The 27908-nt window shown below is 34.3% G+C and overlaps 4 protein-coding genes across 4 annotated transcripts; 3 read left to right on the forward strand and 1 right to left on the reverse strand.

Moving 5' to 3' along the window:
* Positions 1–651: 651 nt before the first annotated feature.
* HELRODRAFT_67592 (hypothetical protein) lies at positions 652–15375 on the forward strand (the record flags this gene model as incomplete). Its single annotated transcript, XM_009026862.1, has 39 exons — positions 652–727; positions 1121–1189; positions 1384–1457; positions 1646–1765; positions 2000–2137; positions 2368–2480; positions 2934–3042; positions 3301–3467; positions 3666–3792; positions 4364–4465; positions 4717–4794; positions 5222–5343; positions 5485–5623; positions 5973–6082; positions 6333–6432; positions 6681–6850; positions 7266–7385; positions 7529–7689; positions 7913–7974; positions 8072–8143; positions 8441–8522; positions 8804–8943; positions 9134–9215; positions 9392–9579; positions 9848–10037; positions 11500–11593; positions 11860–11935; positions 12063–12124; positions 12289–12352; positions 12658–12729; positions 12817–12873; positions 12961–13043; positions 13359–13443; positions 13537–13770; positions 13907–14000; positions 14307–14411; positions 14574–14647; positions 14941–15027; positions 15106–15375. The coding sequence occupies 39 exons, from the start codon at positions 652–654 to the stop codon at positions 15373–15375; spliced, it is 4368 nt and encodes a 1455-aa protein (XP_009025110.1).
* Positions 15376–16534: 1159 nt separating this feature from the next.
* HELRODRAFT_67698 (hypothetical protein) lies at positions 16535–17104 on the reverse strand (the record flags this gene model as incomplete). Its single annotated transcript, XM_009026876.1, has 1 exon — positions 16535–17104. One exon carries the CDS (start codon positions 17102–17104, stop codon positions 16535–16537), a length of 570 nt encoding a protein of 189 aa, XP_009025124.1.
* A 569-nt stretch (positions 17105–17673) lies between these two features.
* On the forward strand, positions 17674–21353 carry HELRODRAFT_189105 (hypothetical protein; the record flags this gene model as incomplete). Its single annotated transcript, XM_009027091.1, has 8 exons — positions 17674–17686; positions 17828–18027; positions 18185–18827; positions 19048–19139; positions 19482–19604; positions 19908–20559; positions 20673–20942; positions 21096–21353. 8 exons carry the CDS (start codon positions 17674–17676, stop codon positions 21170–21172), a joined length of 2070 nt encoding a protein of 689 aa, XP_009025339.1. The 3' UTR covers positions 21173–21353.
* A 481-nt stretch (positions 21354–21834) lies between these two features.
* On the forward strand, positions 21835–23425 carry HELRODRAFT_189106 (hypothetical protein; the record flags this gene model as incomplete). Its single annotated transcript, XM_009027092.1, has 2 exons — positions 21835–23052; positions 23193–23425. Exons 1-2 carry the CDS (start codon positions 21897–21899, stop codon positions 23423–23425), a joined length of 1389 nt encoding a protein of 462 aa, XP_009025340.1. The 5' UTR covers positions 21835–21896.
* Between the last annotated feature and the right edge of the window lie 4483 nt (positions 23426–27908).

Genomic DNA, 27908 nt, shown 5'->3' on the forward strand with positions numbered 1-27908 from the left:
TATGTATACGTTCTAAATGACGCATAACACACGATTCATGATTCGAATCGAGGCCGGTCACAGCTCACATTTGTGAAACCTCGCCAGGCGACTTAAACCACTACTCCATCAAAACTGAGTCACACAATATCACGGGTAGGTGTGCGGCTAACGTAAATTCATGGCTACGGACGTTTATTCCCAATTTATTTGGATGGTAAGACATCAATTTAATTTTGACGATTTTCTTCTAGGGACGGCTTCTCAATTTAAAACATATATGTATATTTTGTTCTACAGGGCCATCACTATCTGCCATCGTTGTTGTTGTTTTGATTTAAATTTCACTTTTTCTTAAATTAAAAACAAAGTGAGCGATAAACGGGCAATATTTTCAAAAATTAGTACAAACTTTTTTCTAGCATTAATAATTATCGGAATAAACTTCGGCGTCGTTTTATTTTTTATCTTGTTTTTTTTTCAAAGTGAACGCTTCGTTTGTGAAACTCTCAAAAACTATATTAAGGGTATTTTGAGATTTTGACCCCACGTGTGTTACGGTCGTTTTGTGTTTTAGAGAGAGAGAGAAAAAGAGAGAGTGAGAAGGAGATTAAAAGAAAGAGACATACGCATACAACACATACCTAGATAGTGAAGAAGAAACTGCCTGCAATGGATTCGATTGTGGAGACAACAAATCTCTTGGAACATTGGGACAAGGAGTACAACCTAAACCAGGATATTAGCAGTGTACTGAACAAGACCACAGACTACAATGGCGAGACCATGGGACTGGCGAAGTTGTTAGAAAAGTAAGAATTTGTAAAAAAATTATGAAATATTATATAAATAAATACATAATAATTAATTAATTAGTTTGTTATATTAGTTAGTAATAATAAGTAAACTAATTAAATTAAGTATTACTAAAAAAAAGTAAAAATCAAAGAAGTTATTTAGTTTTATATTGCATTGTAATCATTGTATACTCATATGTATAATGCATATATAATTATATATATAACATTAAATATATGAACAACTAAAGACATATATATATATATATATATATATATATATACAATATAATATATATGTTAATATATACACAAACATGCTATCCCTAATTTTAGGATAGCAGAAATAGTAGAATTAGAGAAAGGGGTGTGGTACAAATCTGACCCAGACCCATTTGACGATCGACATCCCGGTTTTGAATCTTTTTTTTATTTTTTTCTCAAATTAAAATTTAATTATTTAATAATTAAAATAAGTTTTATTTATTCAATATTACTTGTAAATATATTAATAAGTTACTATTTACATAAAGCTTATATTGTATTTATTTATAATGTTAGAATGGTAATTATTATCAATTTTAAATTAACTTTTTTGGTTATTTAGGTCGGGCTGACCCAAATTGCATACTAGGTCATGTGATGAAAGTCCTTTTCAAAAATGATAATTTTATGAGTAAGGTGGGTAAAAAGATGATGATGATAATTAAATATTAATGATATGTCAATAATAATAATTATTAGATGTTATTTTGTTTAGAATAAAGTTTCAAAAGTCTTGTCGGCATTAAATTTATTGTTTTATGAATTAATCATGAATTAATTATGTTAATTAGCTGGTAAGAACGTACATCAATTATGTTAATTAGCTGGTAAGCACTTACATGACTGGCCGAGATCCTAGTCTGACTGACTTGCACATCAATGCAAGCAGGCTTCTATTGGATATCATGCCTGGCCTCGAAACCACGGTCATTTTTCAAGAGAATGTACGTTCGTTTGTTTGTTTTGTTGTCGGTTGGTTGGTTTGTAACTTTCTCTCTATTATTCTTTCAATTTTTCTAATTTCTTTCTCTCTCTCTCTCTCTCTCTCTCTCTCTCTCTCTCTCCTTCCTCCGTTCATTAATTGATGTGTATTGTTAAATTATGTATAAATTGTAGATTGTATATTTATTTGTGTACATCAGTCAACTGACCAATCGAGACAATCTGCCTAATTGCAGGAGACATTAGTGAGGGACTTGATAGAGTGGACGAATAATAGGGATGAGCCGTTGAGTTCGTACGCTGTCGGGCTTCTGGCCAGTGCCATGGAGATCCAAGATGTGGCAGCCTCATTTAAGGAATGCAATGCTTATATGGTATGACGATGACGACGATGATGATGGTGATGATGATGTTATGATGATGATGATGATGATGGTGGTGATGATGATGATGATGGTGGTGGTGATGATGATGATGATGTTGTGATAGTGATAATGATATTGTTTCATGACGATGATGATGATGATCAGAGTGGTGATGATTAAAAAGATTGATGACGTTAAAACGTTGTAATCATAATTAATAATGCAACTGCGATGCGTAGGTCCCAAAGATGATGAAGAAGTTGATTGAGCTGAAAAGCGAGAGCCTGGCATTGAAGGAGTCGTCATCTTCTACGTCACCATCATTCAGCAAGATAAAACCGTCGTTGTCAGCGTCATCTATGACGTCATCGTCGACCTTTGCCACAGACGGCACTCGACATTTTAAGGACATCGGGGTTTTAAGTACGGTCACTAAAGAGGAAGATGAACCCTGCTGTTGTTAGTATGTTTGTTTGTTTTTTGTATGTGTGTGTGTGTGTATGCATGTGTTTTCAGTGTTTGCTTGTATGCGTGTGTACGCATGTATTCGCATTGTATTGTATTGTATGCGTGTGTATGCGTATGCAAGTTTTAAACAAAAAAGACTGTAGTCCTTGTTGATGTTTCTCTGAATAGCATCTAACTTGGGAAACGGCGGGGCATCTACAACGACGATGACGTCATCTACGTCGTCCAATAACAACAGCAGTACAAGCGTTAAGGCATCAACTTCAACGACAACGCCCTCAACCTACAAACAACAACAACTGAGAAAACGCAAAAAAATCACGGTGAAGCAACAAAGCGACCAAGATGACGATGACGACGACGACGACGATGATGTCGTCACTGCCGGTGCTGGTAGTAGTAGTGCTGTAGTCGGAACGAGTGAAGGTACTAACAACAACAACAACGTCAAAAGAAAAAATAAAAAAATGAAAATGAGTAATAATGCCGGCAAGCATGCCAATGCTACAGACAACAACATCAGCCTTACTACTAATTCTAGCTTGACCTCTATTGCAAACAACACCTCGTCTGACGACAACAACGCAACTACACCCACCACAACAACCACCAACAACAAAACTGCATCAACCAACAAAAATACAACGACCACAACACCCAGCAATAACAATCCAGACAACAGCAAACCCAAAAAAGCCAAAGAGGCAGGCAAAGCTAAATCAAACAGCAACAACAACAACGGGCCTAGTGGCAGTAAGGGGGGCAAGGGTGGAAAAGGTGGAAAGGGTAAAAACGCCCCCCAAGCGACTTCTAACGCGGCTGGTGGCGTTGTGGTCGTTGATGAAAATGAGCTACTACCTGTTGTTGTGCAGTCCTCGAAAGGTTTTTGTTGCTGATTTTTGCTGCTGTTGTTGTTTGTTCGTTTGTTGCTTTTCTCTGCTCTGATATTTGTGGTGCTTAGCCAGTGACAACACCATCAATAACACCCAAAACATCACTCAGACAACATCAATAACATCATCAACAACAACAACAACTACATCAAAACAGTCGCGTACGAATGTACGAGTAGCGATAGTTGCTGGGACGATGTCAAGTCGATGGTCATTGGAAAGTTCTGCATGGCACCACTGTCACTGGATATGAAGCAGAGGCTGATACTGATGTACCTGCAGCCAATGGGAGAGTATCAGGAAGTTAGTTGATTGGTTGATTGGCTGGTTGGTTAATTGGCTGGTTGGTTAATTGGCTGGTTGGTTAATTGGCTGGTTGGTTGATTGGCTGGTTGTTTGATTGGCTGGTTGTTTGATTGGTTGGTTGAGTGATTGGTTGAGTGATTGAATGGTTAATATAGTGTGGATGTATCTGTGAATACAAACCAAATGTAGGTTATTAAGAAGTTAAATGGTTGATTGATTGACTGATTGATTGACTGATTGATTGAAGGATTGATTGATTGATTCAGTGGTTTTTTACACTCCTATATTTTTTTATTCATGCATTTGTCTTTTTATTCACTTGCTCTATCATAGTGGTTGATGTATTCATGTATACACATGTATACACACCAATCAATCAGTCAACCAATCATCCAAAGATTCATTCAATCTTTCCTTCAATCATTCATTCATTTTGTTCACTCATTCACTTAATGGACCAATCGACTATCCAACCAATCAATCAACCAACCAATCAATCAACCAACCGACCAACCAATCAACCAACCGACCAATCAATCAACCAACCGACCAACCAACCAATCAACAGTTAGTTGGCCATGTCTATGAGCATCAAATCATGGACTTGCTCTTCTATTACATCGATCTCAAAAAAAATAAAGATGTCAGGCTGGCCTTCGAAGCTCTCAAAGTCAAATAATTATAATATTTTATCTTTCAATCAAATAATTAGCCAGTCAACCATGCAATCTTTCAACAGTTTCGCAATCATACATCCAATCCATGAATTAATCAGTCAACTATTTATTTACCGATTCATTAATGAACCAGTTAATTAATTAATTAATCAATAATTCATTCTTAAACCAATCATTCAATCAATCAATCAATCAATTAATCAGTCAGTCAATCAATCAATCAATTAATCAATTAATCGTACAGTACTTGGCTGCCTTACTGTGCCACAAAAGATTTGCCATTGATTTTTTACAAGCAGGCGGAATTCAAAAGCTATTGGAGGTGTGTTGTATGCCTGCAAGAACGCATGTCTGTTTGTTAATTTGTTTGTTTATTGGTTTGTTTGTATGTATGTTGGTTTGTTTGTATGTTTGCTGGTTTGTTTGTATGTTTGTTGGTTTGTTTGTATGTTTGTTGGTTTGTTTGTATGTTTGTTGGTTTGTTTACATGTTTGTTGGTTTGTTTGTTGGTTTGTTTGTATGTATGTTGGTTCGTATGCATGTTTGTTCTTTTGTTTGTATACATATATTCATTGTACGTTCGTAGACCAAACTTGACATAAACATGAAAAATATAATTTATAATAATTATTATTATAATATAATTAATCAAGAAAGCCAATCAACCAATCAACCAATCAATCAAAAAAATAAAGAAAGCCAAACGAGGTTTGGTACTTTTCGCTAACTTTACCAGCCTGTAATTACAGGTTCGCCGACCATCGGTGGCTGCCACTGGGGTCTCCATGTGCCTCTACTACCTGGCCTACTTCGACGACCCTCTGGAAAGGATGTACTTACTACCCCACCCCGTTCTCACTAAACTTGTCGAGTTAGTCCCTAACTATGTTATGTAATGCAACATTGCAACATCGAGTTACAGTGGTATTTGTAATAATAAGTATTATGATATTAATAATTATATTAATATTGATGATAATAATTATAATAATTGTAACTTTTCTCAAAAAAGTTTTGCGCTCTGGTTGTTGGAATGTTCGCACGAATCGGGCAGAGTGCACGCAACCATGTTCTTCGGCTTCTCATTCCTCTACAGAGTCATCGTCGAGATCTTTGACCAGCAGGATGGGCTGAGGAAGTTGTTTAATCTGGTGTGTGTGTGTGTGTGTGTGTGTGTGTGTGTGTGTGTGAGTGTGTTTGTGAAAGTGTGTTTGTTTGTGTAAGTGTTTTTGTGGGTGTGTGTGTGTGTGTAAGTGTGTGTGTGTGTGCTTATCTGTGTAAGTGTGTGTTTGTGTGTAAGTGCAAGCGATTGGTCGGTTAATTTGCTGGTTGATGATCGGCTGGTTTTATTGTTTGTTTGACTGACTGACTGATTGAATGGTTGGTTGATTGATTGATTGATTGACTGACTGATTGAATGGTTGATTGATTGATTGATTGATTGATTGATTGATTGATTGATTGATTGATTGATTGATTTATTGATTGATTGATTGACAGATTAGCACTCTGAGGATCATGAATCTGGAGGAGAACAGGTCCAACTTGACTGACGACGAACTTTTTACTAACAGGCAGTCTGCCAGACATGTTGTTGTCGCTATTAGGAGGTTGTGATGATGATGATTTCGATGATAATGATGATGATGGTTTTGATGATGATGATGATAATGGTGGTGGTGGTGGTGATGATGATGGCGATGGCCATTTGGAATCATAACTATTACCGCCATTAACCCCGGCCCTATCTCTGTCATCTTTACTCTAGAGCTATTGTCGTTCTTATTATCATTGCGACCATCATCATCATCATCATCATCTTTTTACTCATCATCATAATTATCGTCGTCGTCGTCGTAGATACTTAGAGGCTCACGTGTTCATGAAGAGTGAACAAGTAAAGAGGATGAACATGAGAACCGAGGGAGGCACGCCATTGGTCGAGACGCCAGCCAATAAGGTTGCATCATTGAATTCAAACTAATCATTCCAACAATACTCAATCAGCTCGCCAGCACTTCAAATCAATCAACACAAACATCAAATAATGAACAGCATCAAAACAATAACGACATTATTAATAATAATAACAATAATAATCAATCAATCAATCAATCAATCAATCTTTGTTTTGCGTCCAGAGACCCGGTTTTCCGAGGTAGGACGTAATAATAACAATAATAATGACATCAATTTTTTGACGGCCAGCCTTTAAAGTTTAACCCGGACTCAATACAAGACAGCATAGAATTGCTATTGGAGTGCATGCCAAATAAAAATTCATGGAAGCCAGTCAACGACCTATTGAAACTTGGCGCCATTCAAATCTTCTGCCAGTTATTGTCCATTTCCTCAACTGGGGGTCAATACTCCGGAAAGTTAGTGACATGTACTACTGATTAGTGTGTTGGACTGTGGTGGGGTGGTTTTGTACTAGTTTACCTGGTGGGATGAGGTCTATTGTGTTGTGTTGTGCTGGTTTATAGATGTTTTCGGACTTGAAAATGTTTATACTTGACCATCTTCATCATCATCTTCATCATCATCATCATCTTCTTCTTCATCATCTTCTTCTTCATCATCATCTTCTTCATCATCATCTTCTTCATCATCATCTTCTTTATCATTATCTTCTTCATCATCGTCATCTTCATCATTATCTTCTTCATCTTCTTCTTCCTCATCATCTTCATCATCATCATCATCTTCATCGTCATCTTCTTTATCATCATCTTCTTCATCATTATCTTCTTCATCTTCTTCATCCTCGTCATCTTCATCACCATCATTCAGGGTCGAAACCTTGAGAAGTACTTTAGATTCGCTGGCCATCTGCTGCATCGTGCCGAAAGCGCAACTTGCCCTCTGCAACAATGTTAAACTTCCCGACGACCAGCTCTTACCTGGAATCAGGTTCGTTATGATGATGACGATGATGACGATGACGATGATGACGTTGCTCTTAATGGGGCTGCACTGATAATACCACCGAAATAACTTGTTTATACATGTGTGTCTTTGTTGTGGAATTAAGATATTTTCTACATTCCATCCAGTATTCTACTTGACCTGGCCTCTGGAGAGCACGTGATCGACCCGGAAGTGCAGAAGGCCGCCCTGGGCTCCATCATTAATTCCGTTTGTGGCCCTCTGACCAAGGTTGGTACCGCTGCAAACAAAATTTTCGCGGAAAGTTTAGCGCTCTCGTTGGTTCAAAGTTTAATTGATTAGAAATTAGTGAATAGATAGGTGTTGTTGTAGAGGTGAGCAGGTTCGCATTTATTGTTTTGTATGATCGGGTTTCTTTTAGTTTTATAGATAATAATTTTTTTTTTCTATTTGATTTTAGTTTTTTATCTAAAATATCTAGTCCGGCCCGCAGCTGAATAGATCGAGTATTGGTGCTGGTGGTGGTATTCAGAAGAGGCGAGGCAGCCTAGCTCCCTGTGAAGATCCACAAACGAAAGTATGGCAGGCCGTCAGGTCAAATAACGGAATTATGGTGAGGATTATTATTTCAATTATATCTAATTTATGCAAATTAATTCATCCATCTAATTAGCATACGTGCAAATATGTTAATGTACCATTATTTAAAGGTCCTAATGAACTTGCTCTCTATCAAACTGCCGATGTCTGAAGCCGATGCGATCCGGGCCATGGCCTGCAGGGTTAGAATAAATTTATAGATTATGACCTAGTTACATACATGTTGGCCAGGGACCTAATTACATATATAATTAACTTGTGGCCTACTTGCATGCATAATTAACTCATGACCCAATTCTAAGCAGAATTAAGTTGTGATCTCATTATCATTCGTAGTTAAATAATGACTTATTGACATGCACAATGATTTCAAAGGTAATTAATATTCATCACTACACATAATGTGTACTATTCTACGTTCTGTTACCTAATTATTATTCATGAGGTGTGTGAATAAATTAATAAATTATGTGCGTTAGGCCTTAGTTGGCCTGTCTAGGTGCCATACCGTTAAGCAGATTATCAGCAAGTTGCCCATGTTCAGCAACGGACAGCTCCAGCGTTTGTATTTTCGTTTTCATTCTTCAATGGCTGCCAAACATTTTCACTCACTTTCTCATCATCACACTCTCATTTTGTGACGTCATCGTTTCGTCATCCTTTTGTCATTTTGATCATCATCTTCATCATCATCATTTTCCATCTCCATCATCTTCATCATCTCCATCATCATCTTCATCATCATTTTCCATCACCATCATCATCACCATCATCTCCACCATCATCATCATCACCATCATCTCCACCATCATCATCATCTCCCTCATCATCATCATCATCAGAGTTGATGTGGGAACCAGTGTTACAGGACAAGAGGTCGGAGCATGCAAAATTTTGCAAGTTCGCCATCCAGCTGATCCAGGAGGTGTCCGGAAAACTTAGCGACCAGTCCGTCGATCCGTCCCTAGAGAGGATGAGAAAAGTGAGTGGGATACTCTGATGAGGATAGTGATGATGATGGAGAGTATTCCTATATACATATATACACACACACATACACACACACATAAGCACATACATGCATAAATACATACATACATACATACATGCATACATGCATACATAAACATACATACATCGACATACAAACATACATACAAACAAACACATAGGCGGATATAGTAGCCCAAACGAAGATTGTTTTCAATGGTTGTGAACTCTTGAAACTTATCCATGCTCATCTTATCAAAGAAGGTTGGTTATGATGATGATGGTGTTGTTGTTGATGATGATGATAATAGTAATAATAATACTGATGATGATAATGATGATAGTGTTGTTGTTGTTGTTGATGATGATGATAATGATGATAATAGTAATAATATTACTGATGGTGATGATGATGATGATGTCATCTCCACTTCCGGCAGGCTTAACGGAAACAGCTGCCTCCCTGGAAAAGGAATCCAAGATGGACTTATCAATTTCGTCATCATCATTATCATCATCGTCGTCGTCATCGTTATCAATACTGCCAGTACCACCATCATCATCATCATCCGTTAACCAGCATCAACAGCAACAATCATCTAAGACAATATCCTACTCAGCTAAGGTTGTTAGTTATGACGATGATGATGATCGCGTTGGTGATGATGATGATGATCGCATTGGTGATGGTGATGATGATCGCATTGGTGATGATGATGATTGCGTTGGTGATGATAGTGATGATGAAGATTATAATTATTGAGTCTTTTTTTTTCATCTCGCAGATCAAACCTTCATCATCGTCTACGTCGTCGTCATCAGTAGCGACGACGCCATCATCGAAACCGCCGTCGCTTCCGCTACTTCGACAGCAACACCAGCAGCTGCACCAGCAGCTGCACCAGCAGCAGCAGCAAAACGCATCAACAGCCGCAACAACACCAGCCTCTGCAACAACAACAACAACAACATTTGCAACAACAACCACAGCGGAAAGTATGCACTACTGCAACAACAACAAGATCAACAACACAGTCGACATTCAAGAACTCAATTCATCATTCAGAAAGCATGTACCTAAAGCCAGTAAGAGTCTTACCGATTTCTTGAATTCTCTAATTTCAAAATCTTCGTCAAACTCGACTTTGCCGACAAAAACATTAACAACAAAGAACGCAGATAACACTAATAGTAACAACAACAACAACAACACTGATGTTTCTGATGTTAGCAACAAAGACAGCAATGATATGATTGTCGATAGCGATATTGATGTTGTTGTTGGATGTAGTAGTAGCAGCAGTGTTGTTGGGTATAATGATGTTGAGATGGTTGATTTGAAAAGTGTTGCTACGAATAGCAACAACGCAACAACAACAACTGCAACAATATTTTGTAACAACAACAACACACCAACGAAAACAAAATCAAATGTGGTGTTGAAAAATAGCGCAAACAACAACAACAACGACGACGACACAACAACAACAACACCAAAATACACCAACTCGACAACATCAACAAATGTTGCGGACGATACTGATAGTAGTTTCGCAACAGCAAAGACGTCAATGACGCCAGTAACAACACCAATGACACCAACTGCCAAATCATCATCTATATTTAGAGTTCCTATCTCAATGAATGACAGTTTCACTATGTCTTCGCGTTCGTATCTGTCTCTCTGTGTGTGTGGGTGCGTGCGTGTGCGTGTGTGTGTATGTGTATGTGAGTGTGTGTACGTAGAAAAGTGACTAATAAATAATATAAATAATTATAATTATTATTATTATACCATAATTTCTTTCAATTCCATCCGTAAATTTTTTTTACTCCAGCTGGTGGTAATGCTAAGTTTTTGCTAAGAAAGAACCAGGCTAACTCTAGCACTCCTTGGGTAGGAATTTCAGTAATTATGAACTATAATAATTATTAATTATAATAATATAATTAATATATATTTTTTTAAAACTATAATTATATCTCTCTTACGTTTTTATTCATTGATTACAGCTCAAACAAAACCCAAGCCAAAAATTGGACCACCCTCCGCAGCAAACGTCATCATTATCAGTATCATCCACACCATCATCATCATCGGCGCTACTTGCGTCAGCCAATCATCATCATCCTAACTTGGCGGACCTGTCCAATCAGAAGGGATCTGTGTTTTTTGGCGGGCTGCATAACAAATCTGTGGGTGGAGCTAATTATCCTTGCTCTGATTTGGTTGGTTGGCTGCTGATGTGAAGGGTTGTTAATGATACCCTAAAATGGTATTGACTGGTAGATTTGTGTTTGTTGGATGAATTAGAAGAATTAAATAAAATTAAACGTAAAACAATTCAGTCAACCAACCAACCAATCAAATCAATCAACCAACCAACCAATCAAATCAACCAATCAAATCAACCAACCAACCAATCAAATCAACCAACCAGCCAATCAAATCAACCAACCAACCAATCAAATCAACAAACCAACCAATCAAATCAACCAACTAACCAACCGACCAATCAGGCAACGTACTCTCTCCAACCTCCATCAGTATCTCTCTCTTCGATCGTGACCACCTACCTGCAACATCAACACACAGCCTGCAAGAATCCTGTCATCGCCTGCCCGCCATTCTCTCTACTCAAGTATTTATTTCTGGGGCAGTCGCCTGATTGGCTGGTCATCTGGCTGTCTGGATTGTGATTGGTCGATCGATCGATTGATTGATTGAATGAATTGAGTGAAGGACTGATTAGTTGAGTGAATGAATGAATGAATGAATGATTGATTGATTGAATGAATGAATGATTGAGCGGTTGAATGAATGACTGATTAATTGATCGATTGATTGAGTGAATGAATAAATGATTGATTTATTAATTGATTGATTGATTCAAACATTTTTTTTCAGTCCTCACAAATGCCCAGAGCCTAAATTCAGAACAGTCGCTCCATCAAACATAACATCAAGATTATTTAGGAGACAGGTTGGGTGGTTGATTGATTGAATGATTGAATGAATGAAAGAATGATTGATCAGCTGATTGATTGATCGATTAATTGATTGATTAATTAATTGATTGATTGATTAATTGATTGATTTTTAAATTGAAGGTTTTTCCAAGGTATGGCGGTCTAGAAGGTGGAAAGTTGGACAGAAAATTCATTTATAGCAGGTTATGCTACTACCACTACTACTACCACTACTACTACCACTACTACTACCACTACTACTACTACTAGTACTACTACTACTACTACTACTGAAAATAATATTAATAATTTTTATTATTTCAATCAGTTATAATTATTTGTAGGATTGTCTTACATTCATTTTCAGATTTCGACCGTTGAGAAGTTTTAGGGACGCGGAGGAGAATGTGTTCTCATGCTGTTCGTTCTCTGTAAGTTCATTCCTCTCTCTCTCTCTCTCTCTCCCTCTCTCTCTCTCTCTCTCTCTCTCTCTCTCTCTCTCTCATTTTTTCTGTGTGTGTGTGTTTGAGTGTGTTTGTGATTTAATTGATTGATTGATCGACTGGCCAGTTGGCTGATTGTTTGGCTAGTTGGATCTGATGATAGGATTGATCGATCGATTGGTGGAATGAATGAATGATTGATTGAATGAATGTATGAATGAATGAATGAATGAATGAATGAATGAATGAATGAATGAATGAATGAATGAATGGATGAATTATTTCATACCCAGGCTGATGAAGAGTACGTGGTCCTCGGTTTGTGCACGGGAGAGCTCAAGATGTTCAACATATCAACGGCTGTGGTAGGGTTACTATTTATATTATTATAATAATAATAATAATAATTATTATTATTATTATTATAGTTGTTATTATTTTTGTTCTTCAAGGAAAGCAACTACTTCCATTGTCATTCATCCCCAGTCATACATTGTGAGCCGTCAAGAGTGAGTTCGTTAAAATAATAATAATAAAATAAGAATAATAATTATTATAATTATTATAGTTATTATTATTATTATTATCATTATCAGGACGGCGAGTTGTGGCTGACGTCATCAGCCTGGGGCACGCCATTATCAGCTCTTTGGAAAAATAACAGTCTATTTGATATGATGTATGTATGACTTAGTGTTTGTTTGTTTGCTTGTTTGTATGTACGTTTGTATATGTAAGTGTGTGTTTATGTATGTATGTGGGTGTTTATGTATGTTTGTGTATGTTCACGCGTATGTTTGTTTGTATATTTGCCTATATATATATGTCTTTATTCGACTATATAATACCGCTGTAAGTAATACAGAAAGAAGTGATGCTTGTAACATTAATCATTTGGATAATTATAACCATAATTATTAACGTTATAATTATAATTATTATTATTATTATTAAATTATTATTATTATTATTATTATTATTATTATTATTATAGGCACGCATTTAATGATGACGAGTATGCGGAGTTCAGTAAGCTAGCTCAGGATAGAATCGTTGGTACAAAGGACTCAAGTGCTCAGGTGTGGAGGATTGGTCGTGATGGTCACACACACACACACACACACACACACACCACACGCATGAATGCCCGTACTCCTATTCAACTTCGACAGATTTATGACGTAACCACTGGCCTAAAACTGATGACACTATACGATGCTAACAAGAGCAACAACTACACCAAAAATAGGGCGACCTTTAACCCCACAGATGACCTCATCTTGAATGACGGGGTTCTCTGGGACATAGATTCCGGAAAGGTCATACATAAGTTCGACAAGTTCAACTCGGTCCTCAGCGGTCTGTTCCATCCAAATGGGCTGGAGATTATTATCAACTCTCAAGTTGTGAGTTTTGGTGTGTTTGTGTGTGTGTGTGCGCGTGTGTGTGTGTGGTTTTGTGTGTATGTGTGTGTGTGGTTTTGTGTGTAATAATAATAATAACAACAATAATGATGATGATGATAATGATGGAAATAAACAGTGGGATGTGAGGACGTTCCATCTACTGCACACAGTGGAGGCCCTGGACCAGTGCAAGATAACATTCAACAAGGGTGGAAAAGTTATTTATGGAGGTTTGTTATTGGTCCTTCGTTGTGTATCCTGAATTTTTATTGGTCTTCTGTTACCTATTGGAAATTCTTATTGGTCTGCTTTCGTGTGTGTCAAATTTTTATTGGTTCATTATCTTTCGTTGATTTTTGTTGGTTTTTGTTATCTTTTGTGGGTCCTTATTTGTTTGTTTTTACCTATAAAGAATTACGATTGGTTCATTGTTATGTTTTGTCAATTCTGATTGGCCAGTTGTCATGTTTTGTCAATTTTGATTGGTCCATTGTTATATTTTGTCAATTTTGATTGGTCCTTTATTGTGTTTCAAGCAGTGATAGAAACGGATGACGATGATCCGGCTTACAACAACCAGCCACAAAGCTCCTATGGGCGTTCTTTTAGAACCTTTGACGGCACCGATTACAGTAATATTGGTTGGTCTTGTTTCCTTTTGTGATATCTAACTTATCTCGATTTAGATTTAAACACGTGTGTGTTTGTGTGTGTCGTATGTGTGTGTGTGTGTTTTGTTTACATTTGTTTTGTTCACATTTTTGTTTACATAGATATTTTATTTTATTTTCTTTTTCCAACAGCAACCATTGACGTCAAGAAGTTGATTTTTGATCTTTGCACTGACTCCTCTGATTGCTATCTGGCCGTTGTCGAGGTTGGTTGGATGGATGGATTGATGGATCGATTGATGATTGGATGAATGAATGAATGAATGAATGATTAATGAATGAACGAATGAATGATTGTGTGCGTGAATCACTTGACTAAGGGATGAAAAAATATTGGATTAATGTTATGAATGTGTGATACAAACAAATGAACGAACAGTTAAACGTATGAATAACATAACTAAAAATGAATGAATGAATGGATGGATGAATGAATGAATGCATGAATGAATAAATGAGATAAGAAAGATCTCCTATCTCTCTCTCCCCCTTGTATCAGAACCTAAGACAGACAGACGATGTTAATGAAGAGAGCTGCCTCAGGCTCTATGAGATTGGCAAGCTGAAAGATGGTGAAGACGATCAGGTTATTATTATTATTATTATCATTATTGTTATTATTATTATTATTATTATCACCATCATTTTTCCTCTTTAGGCCGAGGAAGAGGAAGAGAATGGAGAGGACGATGATGACGAAGATGATGATGACGATGACTCAGTGACCATGACCTTCGAGTCGAACAGTCGAAGAAATGACGACGACGACGATGATGTCGCTAACGATGATGAAGAAGGAGGTAACAGAAATGGTGAAGGTATAGTGATAATAAATTCAAATACGAATCGATCTATAGCTTCATTTAAATTTTCACCTATTCCTGTTAATCATGCTAATTATGCCAGCTATTTGTTAGTCATGTTTATTGATTAGTTACGGTGAATAAATTATGCTAATTTTCACTTCCCAGGTAGCAACGTTTCAAGTGACGAGAGTTCATTTGTATTGGACGAAGAGTTGATGGAGAACGACGATGACGATTCGGAATTTGATAATTTTGAAGATTTTCAAGACGACGACGACGACGATGATGAGGATTATGATGATAATGGTGATGACGATGATGATATGGATAACATTCTATTTGAGCTATCTGATATGTCAAATTTTTAATAGTGGCTTCTGTAAGCTATGTCCGTCTAATTGAGGTTCTATCATTCTATGTTATTGCATCGTAATATATTATGTTATTTTATATAAATTTTTTGGTTCTTTTGGCAATAAAATTTCACAAAATTAACTAATATGACTAAAATGAATTAATACTGATAATTTCACTTAAGTTCATTTTTATATTGCTCTTTCTCTCTCTTTCTCTCTCTCTCTCTCTCTCTCTATATATATATATATATATATATATATAACAGTATTATAAGTATATATATAATGCTCTCAACAATGCGGAAAATGTGGTAATGTTTCTTAATAACTATATATGCGACAGTCTGAACCCATATATATATATATATATATAATATATATATATATAATATATATATAAATATATAGATATATACTTGATTATGATACAATGGATATTAAATATGGTGAACTTGTTCACCAAATTATGTCAATTTGTTACAAATTTAAAAGATAGTATATTTTTCACTGATAACTTTATTGCTGTGTATAAAAAGGTTTAGTTTGAATGAAGATATATATATATATATATATATATATATATATATATATATATATATATATATATTAATCCAATATATATATTAATCCAATATATATATTAATCCAATATATATATATATATATATGCAATATATATATATATATATATATATATATATATATATATATATATATATATATATATATATATATGCAATATACATGTATGTATATATGTATATCTTATGTGCGTGATTAGTTAAAATTTTAAAATGTGGTTCTAACTGATTTGAAAAAAGATTTTTGTTAAAAAGATTAAAAAATGCTAAATTTTGATATAATATAAACAAATTTTTATTGACAAAATGACAATAATATTTCGTTCATCCATTCATTCACTTGAAAATATTTAACGGATCGAAGATTTCCGGTTCAGTCCGGATTTGATCTGATTGGTCAGCCATTCGAAGCCCTCTTCAAGCCCTTCTCCAGTCAATCCATTACTCGAGCAAATCCACCAGGGCTTATTTACGTCAACGGTTTTGTTGAAACCCAACATGGCGCCACATTTCTGGGCGGGAATTGAATCTTTCAAGTCGGATTTGTTAGCGAAAAGAAGTAGAGGAACTCGTCTGTCTCTCAGGTCGTCACTGTTTAGAGCTAATTCTAGCTCCTCTTTTGCAACTGGCAGACGTAATCTGTCGGAGCTATCGATGACGAATATTAATCCATCGCAATCTCTGTAGTAGTGCTGCCACAAGTTTCGATATCGTCCCTGTCCGGACATATCGAAACAGGTGAGGTTCAATGAGTTTACTCGAAGTTTTCTGACCTTTAAACCGATTGTTGGGGCCGTCAATTCATCTCTGGTGGGATCCGTTCTATTTAAACGTTTCAGGATCGTTGTTTTACCACTATTGTCTAAGCCGATAACTGCGACATTAAAGGCTTTGTTGTTCTTTCCAACACCGGCTCCCATTGCAAGAATATTATATAAAAAGGAGATAAAAAATAGTTTCTTTAAAATCAAATTACAAAATTTCAGACTATTAATTTTTAATTTAACAATTAACAAATGATAAATTGAGTTTTGTTCGTTCAGTTGTTATCTATTTTATTAGCAGATGATTATAATTGGCTGATTAAATCGAAAATTTTATAAATCTTGTAAAAGTTTTCATATATGCTTTGCATCCTAGCAACGTCAATCAACAATAGGCATTTGATTTCATTTAAATAATCATGAACAGCTTGTAAAATAAAATTTCATTCAAAAATTTTTATCTTTCATTTAAATTGTTCTTTTATCAGTTAGCATGTTATACATATATATACACACAAAAATATATATATTCATAGCTTGCATTTGCAGTATTATTAAAGTTCGATTCCTAAGTTAACTCGTCAGTGACCACGTTGCCAACTTCGCTTACGTTTGTTATTAGTGGATTTTTGATATTTTGTTTTATTTATTTTACCGATTTTTAGAGTTAATTTATTATATTAATGTCTAATTCTTTGTAATTGAAATCCTTTTTTGCCCTTAGAATGTCGGATTTGGGTTAGAAATTTTTCGTCTAAATATTGACATAACTGCATAACGCATAAAATAAGTCAATAAGTGATTCTGGCTCTAATTTTAATCTTATCAATCAATCAGATTTTAGTTTAAGTTTTTAACTTAACCAATTTAATTTTACAGCGGCTTTTTGGTTCAAATTTTTCATTGATGCTGGAATTCCGGCTTCAGATGCTGGGTCCTATGCCGTCTCATTTACCGAAAATCGAATCTACAGCCACATGATCATGGACTTGACGAAAGAAAATTTGAAGGAGTTGGGAGTGAATGCTCTTGGCGACACTATTGCCATTTTGAAACATATTGAAATGTTCAAACTACAAGTATTTTACTTTCATCATTTTCATTTTATTTAATAAATTGATTGATGAATTGATTCAAGTTTGTTGCCTAAATTCAGTTTGTGCATATCAATTAAAATTGCGAACTAGTTATCATTATTTAATTTTTTTTAATTTTAATTATTTTTGACACTAAAAGGAAGCCAAGAACAAAGTATTGCAAGGATCAGAGTTTATTAAATCTCAGAATGTTCTAATGGCAACAAGGCTGTCAGCCAACATAGCACCAACAACAATAACACCAACATCCAAAATTGCATCATCCCACATAACTACCACAACAGCAGCAGAATATTTTCAACATCCTCTTCACATCATCAACAGCAACAAAGCAATACCTCAAAATCATCAACAGCAACAACATCCACAGTTGCAACAACCACAGTTGCAACAACCACAGTTGCAACAACCACAAGTGCAACAACCACAAGTGCAACAACAACAAAGTAACCCATTAAATAAAATCCTGTCTGTGAAGCAAAACCTCAAACAACAACAACACCATCATCATCAACAATCTCTAACTACTATTACTACTACTACTCCTACTGTTACTACTGATACTAACAGCCTAAACAGTAATAATGCAATTAATATCAGTAGTAATGAACACAAAATCACTCAAGCTAGATTAACTAAAACCAATATGATTAAAGATAAAACCAAGGCCGTCACTCCTACGATGAATTCTACTAAAATTAACAACAGTGCTAACATCAGTAACAACAACAAGAGCAGTAGCAGTAGTAGTAATAAGACTAAAACTGCTGACACACCTAGCAGTTAGTGTGCATTCTACTCATTCATTATGACGTTGTATTCTAATGATATACTATTATGTATATGAGTTGTTATATTTTACTAAATTTTGAAATCACAGATATTTTCTTCTCTAAACTATCTCAAGACAATGAAACTATAATTTTTTCTAATTATAATAATAATAATAATTTCATAATAATTTTTTTAAAATTATTACTCTCCAACATAATTTTTTTACAGAGCATATTCATAATTTCCTCGATGATCTAAAGAACATTAATAAAGAAGACGGTAAGAAGTTAAGCAGTAAAAATGGTTCAACAACAACAACATGTAAGCATAGATAAATAAAATAATAATTATAATTACTATTTGTTATTATTATTTATTATTCTATTATATCTTATTATTTGTATTAATACAGTAAACTAGTAAAGAAGTTTAATATTAATGTGTTTAATAAGTTTTTTCTAAAACCTTACAATGAGAATTTTTGTAAACTCTCTCAATAATTTTCATATACAGGCTATATGCTTCATTGAAATTAACTTCCAAGCGATTTAACTCATAATTTTTCATAAACATTTGTCATAATTATCCTAAACATTTGTGATAATTATCATAAACATTTGTCATAATTATTATGGAATAATTATATATTATTATTATCATTGACAGCTTCCTCAAATAGCTTGGGGTCTGTGTTCTCTAGACTGGGAAAGTCGATGAGTGACAGTAAGAATAAGTCAGAGATTAAGACATACAAGTCACCGATTGTTGAAGATATAGAGAGAGAGGTTTTTAATAATAATAATAATTATTATTATTATTTTATAATTATTATTATTATTATAATTACTATAATTAATTGTGTTGTCACTATTATCATCATAAGCAACTATTTTTATCATAATTCATGATCTTTAGTATGATCATGTTTGTCAGATTTATCATCATTATGATCATTACATCATCAGTTCTGGTTTTAAGTATTATTTATAAATGATTGATAGATATGAAAGTATGTGTTTAATCAATTAATTAATTTATTTATTAGTTGATTGATTAGTTAATTCTTCAATTTAGATATATTTTTCTAGCATCCAGGAATATTCTCGAGGCTGGGCTGTAGAAATCTCAGACCCACACAAACATCATCTCCAGCGACTTCAAATAAAAATATGAATTGTACTAAAAGCAATGATAACAACAACAACGATGATGATGACGACGACGACGTTGGTGAAGATGATGAGAATGATTATGATGAGGGAGATAATGAGGAAGAGGAAAATTATCATATCTACGAGCGGGATGATGAAAACTTTGGGGAGGGTGATGAAGATGATGAGAACTTTGTTAGTGATGACGAAGACAAGGATTATATAATAATGTCTGCAATCAATCAATCTAGATCTCACAACAATCAATCAGCCACCAGTCAGCCATTGACAATATCAGCAGGCGTGTTGTCATCTAATTCGGTTCTTCCCGCCAGACATAGGCCGCCATCGCACGGGTTTTTCAGCCCCCAGACCCAAAATGTTAACACAGATAATGTAGTTAAAGGGTCACTGGCATCCAGGTTAGGCAAAAAAGTGAGTGAGTCTGTAGTAAAAGCAAAGGTTTTGAATGCTAAAAATGAGAATAATGGAGGTGGCGATATTGCAGAGGCCCTGGCTATCGTCAGGAAAAAAACAGACCATTCATCGCCACTTAATCGATTGGTGAAAGCTGAACTCAAAACTATTGGTGATTTTTTTTAGTTTATTCAACAGTTTTAGTTCTCCTTTTTCTCATGGTTCATTTTAGATTTTCACTCCTTAATTTTGAAATAACTAATGTGTACAATTTATCTTCTTCAGAAATCGAGAAAAAGCCAAAGAAGACCAAATTGGTTGCAGTATCAGAAGGTATTTTCCAGAAGGCTGTTAGCAGCTTCACAAAGTTGAATAGAAATACTTCTAATGTTACAGGCGGTAGAGCCACTACTGGCGATAGTAATAACATCAGTACTGCTGCCAGTGTCAATAATAATACTCAGCGTTGTAGTAACGTCGTTGCTAAAGTTGATAACTTCGGTAAGACTCCCATACTATCTAGACTCGGGAAAAGAACGATAACGATGCCTCTTGGTATGTTATTTCTTTATGTTTGATGAATATTTTCGTTCCGCTTTCAGATTTTAGTTCATTTAGATGTAATATTTATGTATGGGAATGTAATATTTGTATATAAAATTAAGGTGTCTCTGTTTAATTTCAATGTAATTTTTATTTTTATGGTAGATGTCGTCTCAACTAAGAAGTCGGCCCGAGAAGGAATGGTCTCTGGTGTATTTGCAAGACTTGGCCAGAAAAATTGACTGAATAAAATCGCTGATTTAGTGAATAAAAAGATTGATCAATGATTAATATATTTAGTCTTACGTGTGTGATAAAGTGCTTGTATTTCTAATTTACGTAAGCTTTGTCTCATTTTTTGGTATTGTTTTGTTTATTGATGGTCATGTTTGTGTTACAGTTACCATACAAGTTTGTAAATCATTCGTTGGAAGTGTTCAGAGGTCGGCGAAACACGACTGATATGAGTAGAGTGGGAGCACGTACCTGTTAGAAAAGATTGTGTGGCGCTTAGTTGGACCGTCAATTTTTATATCTCAACTTCCGTTTGTGTACATATCTCGATTCAAAATTGCGATCAAAATATTGCTTTTGTTGATCTTTTTGATTGCCGATCTACACTTTTGAAAACATTTTCACTAATTTTCATCAGTTCTAGTTTCGGATTAACGTTCCGAGTTTGATGATCTTCGGATGATCCGGTCGAAGTGATTTTGAAATTCGGCAATAAAATTTTTCATTTTGGTCGCATGGATCAGGGATGGTAGAATTTTTGGAGTTTTGCAGAACTTTTTCAATTCTCAATTCTATAGAAATATTTTGAATATCGTTCAGTTTGAATATTTCGAAGATTCTGTTGCGTTGGCATTTAAAAAATATGATTATTGTTGACAACCAGTACAGAGTCATTATTAGTTTTTTATTTCATATAGAACGCTAATCCTTTATAAATGAACTCAAATTTAGATGGCCGAACTAGATTTCGTGCCCTTGCATAAATGCTTATTCTGCGACAAGATATTCCGACACGAAAGCATGCTCAAGAAACACATGTCAACACACTTTGATTCAACATTATTAGAGTGCGACATTTGTGGATTGCAATTTCAGTTTCCAGAACATTTACATCAGCATTCAATTATCCACACCTTACAAGGACAGGTTGGCCTTCCTCCTCCACCACCACCGTCAGCACCACAGCAACAACAACCTCAGCAACAGCAGCAGCAACAACAACAGCAGCAGCAACAACAACAACAAACTCCAAACACAGTTTCATCTTCATCTACCAATCACCACACGCCAAATCATTACGGCTGTTCTCACTGTGAAGCAGAGTTTCCAAATCGAGATAGCCTGCAGCAACACGAGGTAGCTGTCCATAGTTCAGGTGGAAGCTTCAGATTACATTCTTGCCCTGAGTGTGGGGAAAAATTTTTTCTCCTCGCAGAATTGAAACGACACGCACAAATGCACAGGCTAACTTTAGATGGTTTTGACAGCATAACTGGCCTACCTCTTGGCAGCAACATGACCCGCACAGGCAAGAAGAAGACATTTGAGTGTCCAGAATGTCATAAATTTTACTCAACGTACGGCAACCTCAAACAACATGCACTAACCCACGACGGTGCCCGGCCATTTGAGTGCGATGACTGCGGTAAAAGATTTACAACTGCTGGAAACCTCAAACAGCACCGCATCAAACACCTGGTTGACGGGAAGCCTCACCCCTGCCCCATTTGTGGCAAACGTTACTCAACTGCAGGCAACCTCAAACAGCATCGGATGAGGCATTTAAAAGCACGCCCCTTCTCTTGCGATTTGTGTGGAAAATCTTTTTCAACAGCCGGGATATTAAAACAGCACGCCGTCGTTCACACAGGGATTAAGATGCACAGGTGTGTCGTCTGTGAGAAGAGTTTTAGTTCCCTGGGAAATCTTCGCCAACATGAGCTGATCCATAGTCGGGATCACCCCACGTTCTCATGTCTCGTCTGCAACTGTTGGTATACTACTGCTGGAAATCTCAAACAACACGTCGCTAAAAAACACGGTCCCAATGAGCGCCTAACTGCTTGCCCGCGCTGCAAACGACGTTTCTACTCTCCATACGATGAAGGTAATTTGAAACCTTTTTTACATCTGATATAATTTGTACCTGCTATTCCATATTTTATCTGTATAGTTTTATTTTCATTCCTGCATAACACCACTAATAATACTAATCGATCTGCATTATTTCCAACCTAACTGATGTAGGAATGGTCCGTATAGAGGACCCAAACACAAACATGTGGGAGAGAGTCTGCGACCAGTGCACGAACGGAGGAGGTCCCGGAAACATGTCAATGTCCTCGTCCGTGGGGCAGAACTCTATGGGGGATATGTCTTCAGGGAACAGCCTGGACCCCCAAAAAATGATGATGCAGGGTGATGTTGGCCAGGATAACTCAACGCCATTTAAAAATGGGAGTAACCCATTATGCATATGAGGATAATGAATTTTTATGGTTGTGTGTGCGTGCGTACATATGTGTATGTTTGTGTGCGTGTGTGTGTGTTTATAAATATATTTGTACAATTACGATATATGTATATGTGTGTTTATGTGTATGCACGTGGAGTGTGTAATAGTTAATCTACATATGTATTTATATGTGAGGTTTTGTTTATCTGCTCGAGTTTGTATGTTTGCACTTGTTTGTTTTTTATGCATGTTTGTATGTATATATATATATATATATATATATATATATATATATATATATATATATATATACTATATATACATATATATACATATGTGGTGCATGTATATTTGTAGTATCTCTACTATTTATTTATGTATTGTATAATGTACATTGATCTTTCAGTACTATTATTATCTTTTACTTTATCACGCACACACACACAGACGCACACACAGACACTCATCTATAAATTTTTGTATATTCAAATATATATATATATATAATTTATTTTTTAAAATTTGTATATTATTGTTGTGTTGTCTTGTTTGTCAAGGTGTGTGTTTTTTTTATGTACATGTGTTTTTACGTAGGCGAATGTATGTATTTTTGTATGCGTATATGTATGTATGTACGTACGTACGTACGTTCGCCTGTAGGTGTGTGTGTTTTGTGTGTGTGTGTGTTTACTGCTTTATAATTTGCTGATGTTTAGAATGAAGCAAATAGGAATCATTCAAATGGTTGCTTTTGGTCCATTTCACACACTGTCTCTTCTCTCTTTCTCTCTCTCTCTTTCCCTCTCTCTTTTCCCCCCCTCTCTCTCTCTCTTTCTCTCTCTCTCTCTCTCTCTCTCTCTCTCTCTCTCTCTCTCTCTTTCTTTCTGCCAATAAATGGCAAATCTGAAAAAAATGCTAAATTTAAAATACTAACTAAATCCGTTAACATATAAGGGGTATATATATAAATATATGTGTGTGCGTGTGTGTGTGTGTGTATGACAAAATCATGTAAAATTGTAACATTTTCTATAAATATGTGTATGTATGTACAAATATATATTTATATATATTGTTTTTACATGTTTATTTGTCATTGTTTAGGCATAGCTCAGCTGTTTTAAATACTACTGTTTCAAATTTTATTATATATATTGTTGTTTATTATTATAGTAATTAATAATTATCATTTTCATTAATAATATTTTGGACGCATAATTTGAATTAGTGGATAAGGAATTAAGGTTCTGATTAAAAATTGACTGATTGATTGATTGATAGTCAGATATATTGATCTATGGATTGATTGAATGAATGATTTTTTAAAAGTCAGATATATTGATTGATTGACTGATTGACTGATTGATTGATTGATTGATTGATTGATTGATTGATTGATTGATTGATTGATTGATTGATTGATTGATTGATTGATTGATTGATTGATAAATTGATTGATTGATTATTTTACGAAAAATTACAACAGCAGTAAATAACTTTAACTAATTTTAATTTGAAATGATTTTACTCTTTGATATTATTATTTGTGGTAATAATAACAATAATTATTATTATTTCAATTATTATTATTAAATATTAATAATTATTATTATTTAATATGATTAGGTGGCTTATTTGAAATGAAATGACAGTTTCAATATACTTCTGTTTCATAGTTTCTTTTCAATATTTCGCAATAATAGTGATAATAAACACTGTTATTGTTGTTGTTGCTCTTCTTCTTATTATTATTTTTATTTATTTATTATTATTATCATTTATTTATTATTATTATTTAAAATATATAATTTAGATTGTCATTCTTCACCTGTGTAAAGTTTATACATTAATCCATTTATATTTTATTACATTGTTTATTCATTCATTCATTTCTCATCCAGAGGCATACAATCATCGTCCATGTTTCTTAATTCATTCATACATTCATTCATTCATTCATTCATACATTCATTCATTCACACAAAACTATCAGTAATTTTTTGCTTTTTAATCAGAAAACGAATGCAAAACTAAATGTTATTACATTCTTTATGCGTGTATTTGTGTGTGCGCGCGTATGTATGTGTGTGTTTGTGTATGTATGTATGTATGTGTGTGTTAGTTTGTGTGTGTGTGTATGTGTGTATGTGTGTGCTTGTTTGTTCGTGTTTGTTTGCGTGTTTGTTGTGTAAGCAAGTGATAAAAAATATAAGCACTCGTTTATACAAATTTATTATGTATTATAATTATAAATATATAAATTGTCTTTTCAAAGAGACTCCTATGATTTCAAAATCAGTTCAGTGGACACGCACGTACACACACACACACACACACTCGTATATATATATATATATATATATATATATATATATATATATATATATATATATATATATATGTATGTAGATAGAGAAGCGTAGGTTTTATTGCTTTTATCCATTAAATAACATTATATTGTCCAATGTGTTTTCATTAGTGATTTAATTGACATGTATATTATATATATATATGTATGTATATATATATATATTAATGTGTATGTATGTATATAAACTATATACAAGTATGTGTATATGTATATATATATATATATATATATATATACATAGTATGTACATACCGTCTGTTTGTTTGTAAAATGTCTATCGATTTTTTCTAGAGGAATTCTCTTTTTTTTGTATAATTGTTTATATTAAATATCATTATTCATTTTTATTATTATTATTTTATTATTATTTTATTATTATTATTATTATTTTTGTTCTTTATTATGGGCATCGCCGTTGCGTCATATCTCGCTTAGAGTTCTTTGATAGCGACAATCAGGAAAATGATTAGAAGTTGCTTCCGCTGCTGCTGCTGCTGCTGATGATGATGATGATGATGGTGATAATGGGGGTAATGATGATGATTGTGCCGATGATGATGATGATGATGATGGTGATTAAAGTTATTTCTACGTTATGATGTTAATTTTTTTTTCTTAAAATTTATTATCTGTCTTGGAAATAACACCCTAACTGATGGAGTCAACGATCATCATCATCATTATTATTTGATGTTATTATTATTGGGTATTATTATTATTATTGGGTATTATTATTATTATTATTATTATTATTATTATTATTATTTGATATTTTTTATCATTATTGTTGTTGTTATTCTTAAAATGCGCTGATGTTTTTTTGGTGTCATTGTTGTTATTGTTAACGTTCTCATGACCTTTTAAAATTATTATTATTATTTATTATTATTATTATTGTTGTTATTATTATTATTGTTATTTTGAATTTCATCGAATAATAGTTATAATAATAATAAAAATTTATCATGCTTCCCTTCTTTCATTTTCACATGTTGCTGATCAGTCGATGTTCATCATCATTATCGACAATAATAATAATAATAATAATATTATTAATAATTGAATAATTTTAATCATAATTTTTTTATTATTATTATTATTGTTATTATTATATTATTTTTAACTTTTCCATCTCGTCTCCTACAGGCAATGTTATATTCAATTCTATTATTATGCTATTGTAATTATAATAATCATAAGGATAATTATAATAATATTGTATTATAATTATTATTACTGGTGTTATTATTATTTTTATTATCATCTATCTGATAATAATGAAGACATTTTTTTTATATGTATTTATGAATTTGTATTTATTTATATAGATTCAAATAATTTCCTGTCTTCTCATTCTTCTTCCATGGCAATTATCGACTTTCGGGGTAAGTAGTTATTTTGTTTATATCGGATTTATGACACGGTTTTGTGATGGGTTGCATTACATATCGTTATTTTCTCCGGAATATCCGATGCTCGATTCGGTTTTTCCGGATACCGCACGGATCGATCTTGGTCCTCTTCTAGTTGTACTCTACCTCCGAACTAATTCTTATTAAAAATTATTTTTTTGCTGGTTAACTATAGGGTTAATGATTTCTATGTCTTTCTTCATTTCAATGTCAATTGTGATCTTCATAGTTCATAGTGCTAAATCTTAAATCTGCGTTCGCTTTTTCTGGCTCTTCTCTCTGGGACTCCTACAACTTGGGAGTTCAGAGCTAGTCTCGAGATCAACCTGTTTGTAAATTTTATTGAGGAACGCTGTAAAATATTTAGGAAGTTTGCTTTAGAAGCTAATTGATTGATCGACTAATCGATCATATAATAGTTTTGACCGATTGTGATGGAAAGTTTAATTCATAAATAATTCGGCGCTAGATAATTTTTTTTGACCTCCATCTTAAATAGTTAAAAATAGTTCGCATAATCAGTTTCGTTGTAGGCGTCGATCGAGATTTATTTGATCATTTTAACCGCGTTTTGGGTTGATTTGGACTCTAAAAAACACACAGATGTTAGTGAAATTAGTGTGTTCCTACTAATCGTCACGTTTGATTTTTGTAAATTTGTGTCTTGGCTTGCGTTATAGCTCTTTTTCAGTCTGGCTGTATTAGTCTGCTCTGCTACTGTGGTT

Source organism: Helobdella robusta, assembly GCF_000326865.2.
Source record: "Helobdella robusta unplaced genomic scaffold HELROscaffold_5, whole genome shotgun sequence".
Lineage (NCBI taxonomy): Eukaryota > Metazoa > Annelida > Clitellata > Rhynchobdellida > Glossiphoniidae > Helobdella > Helobdella robusta.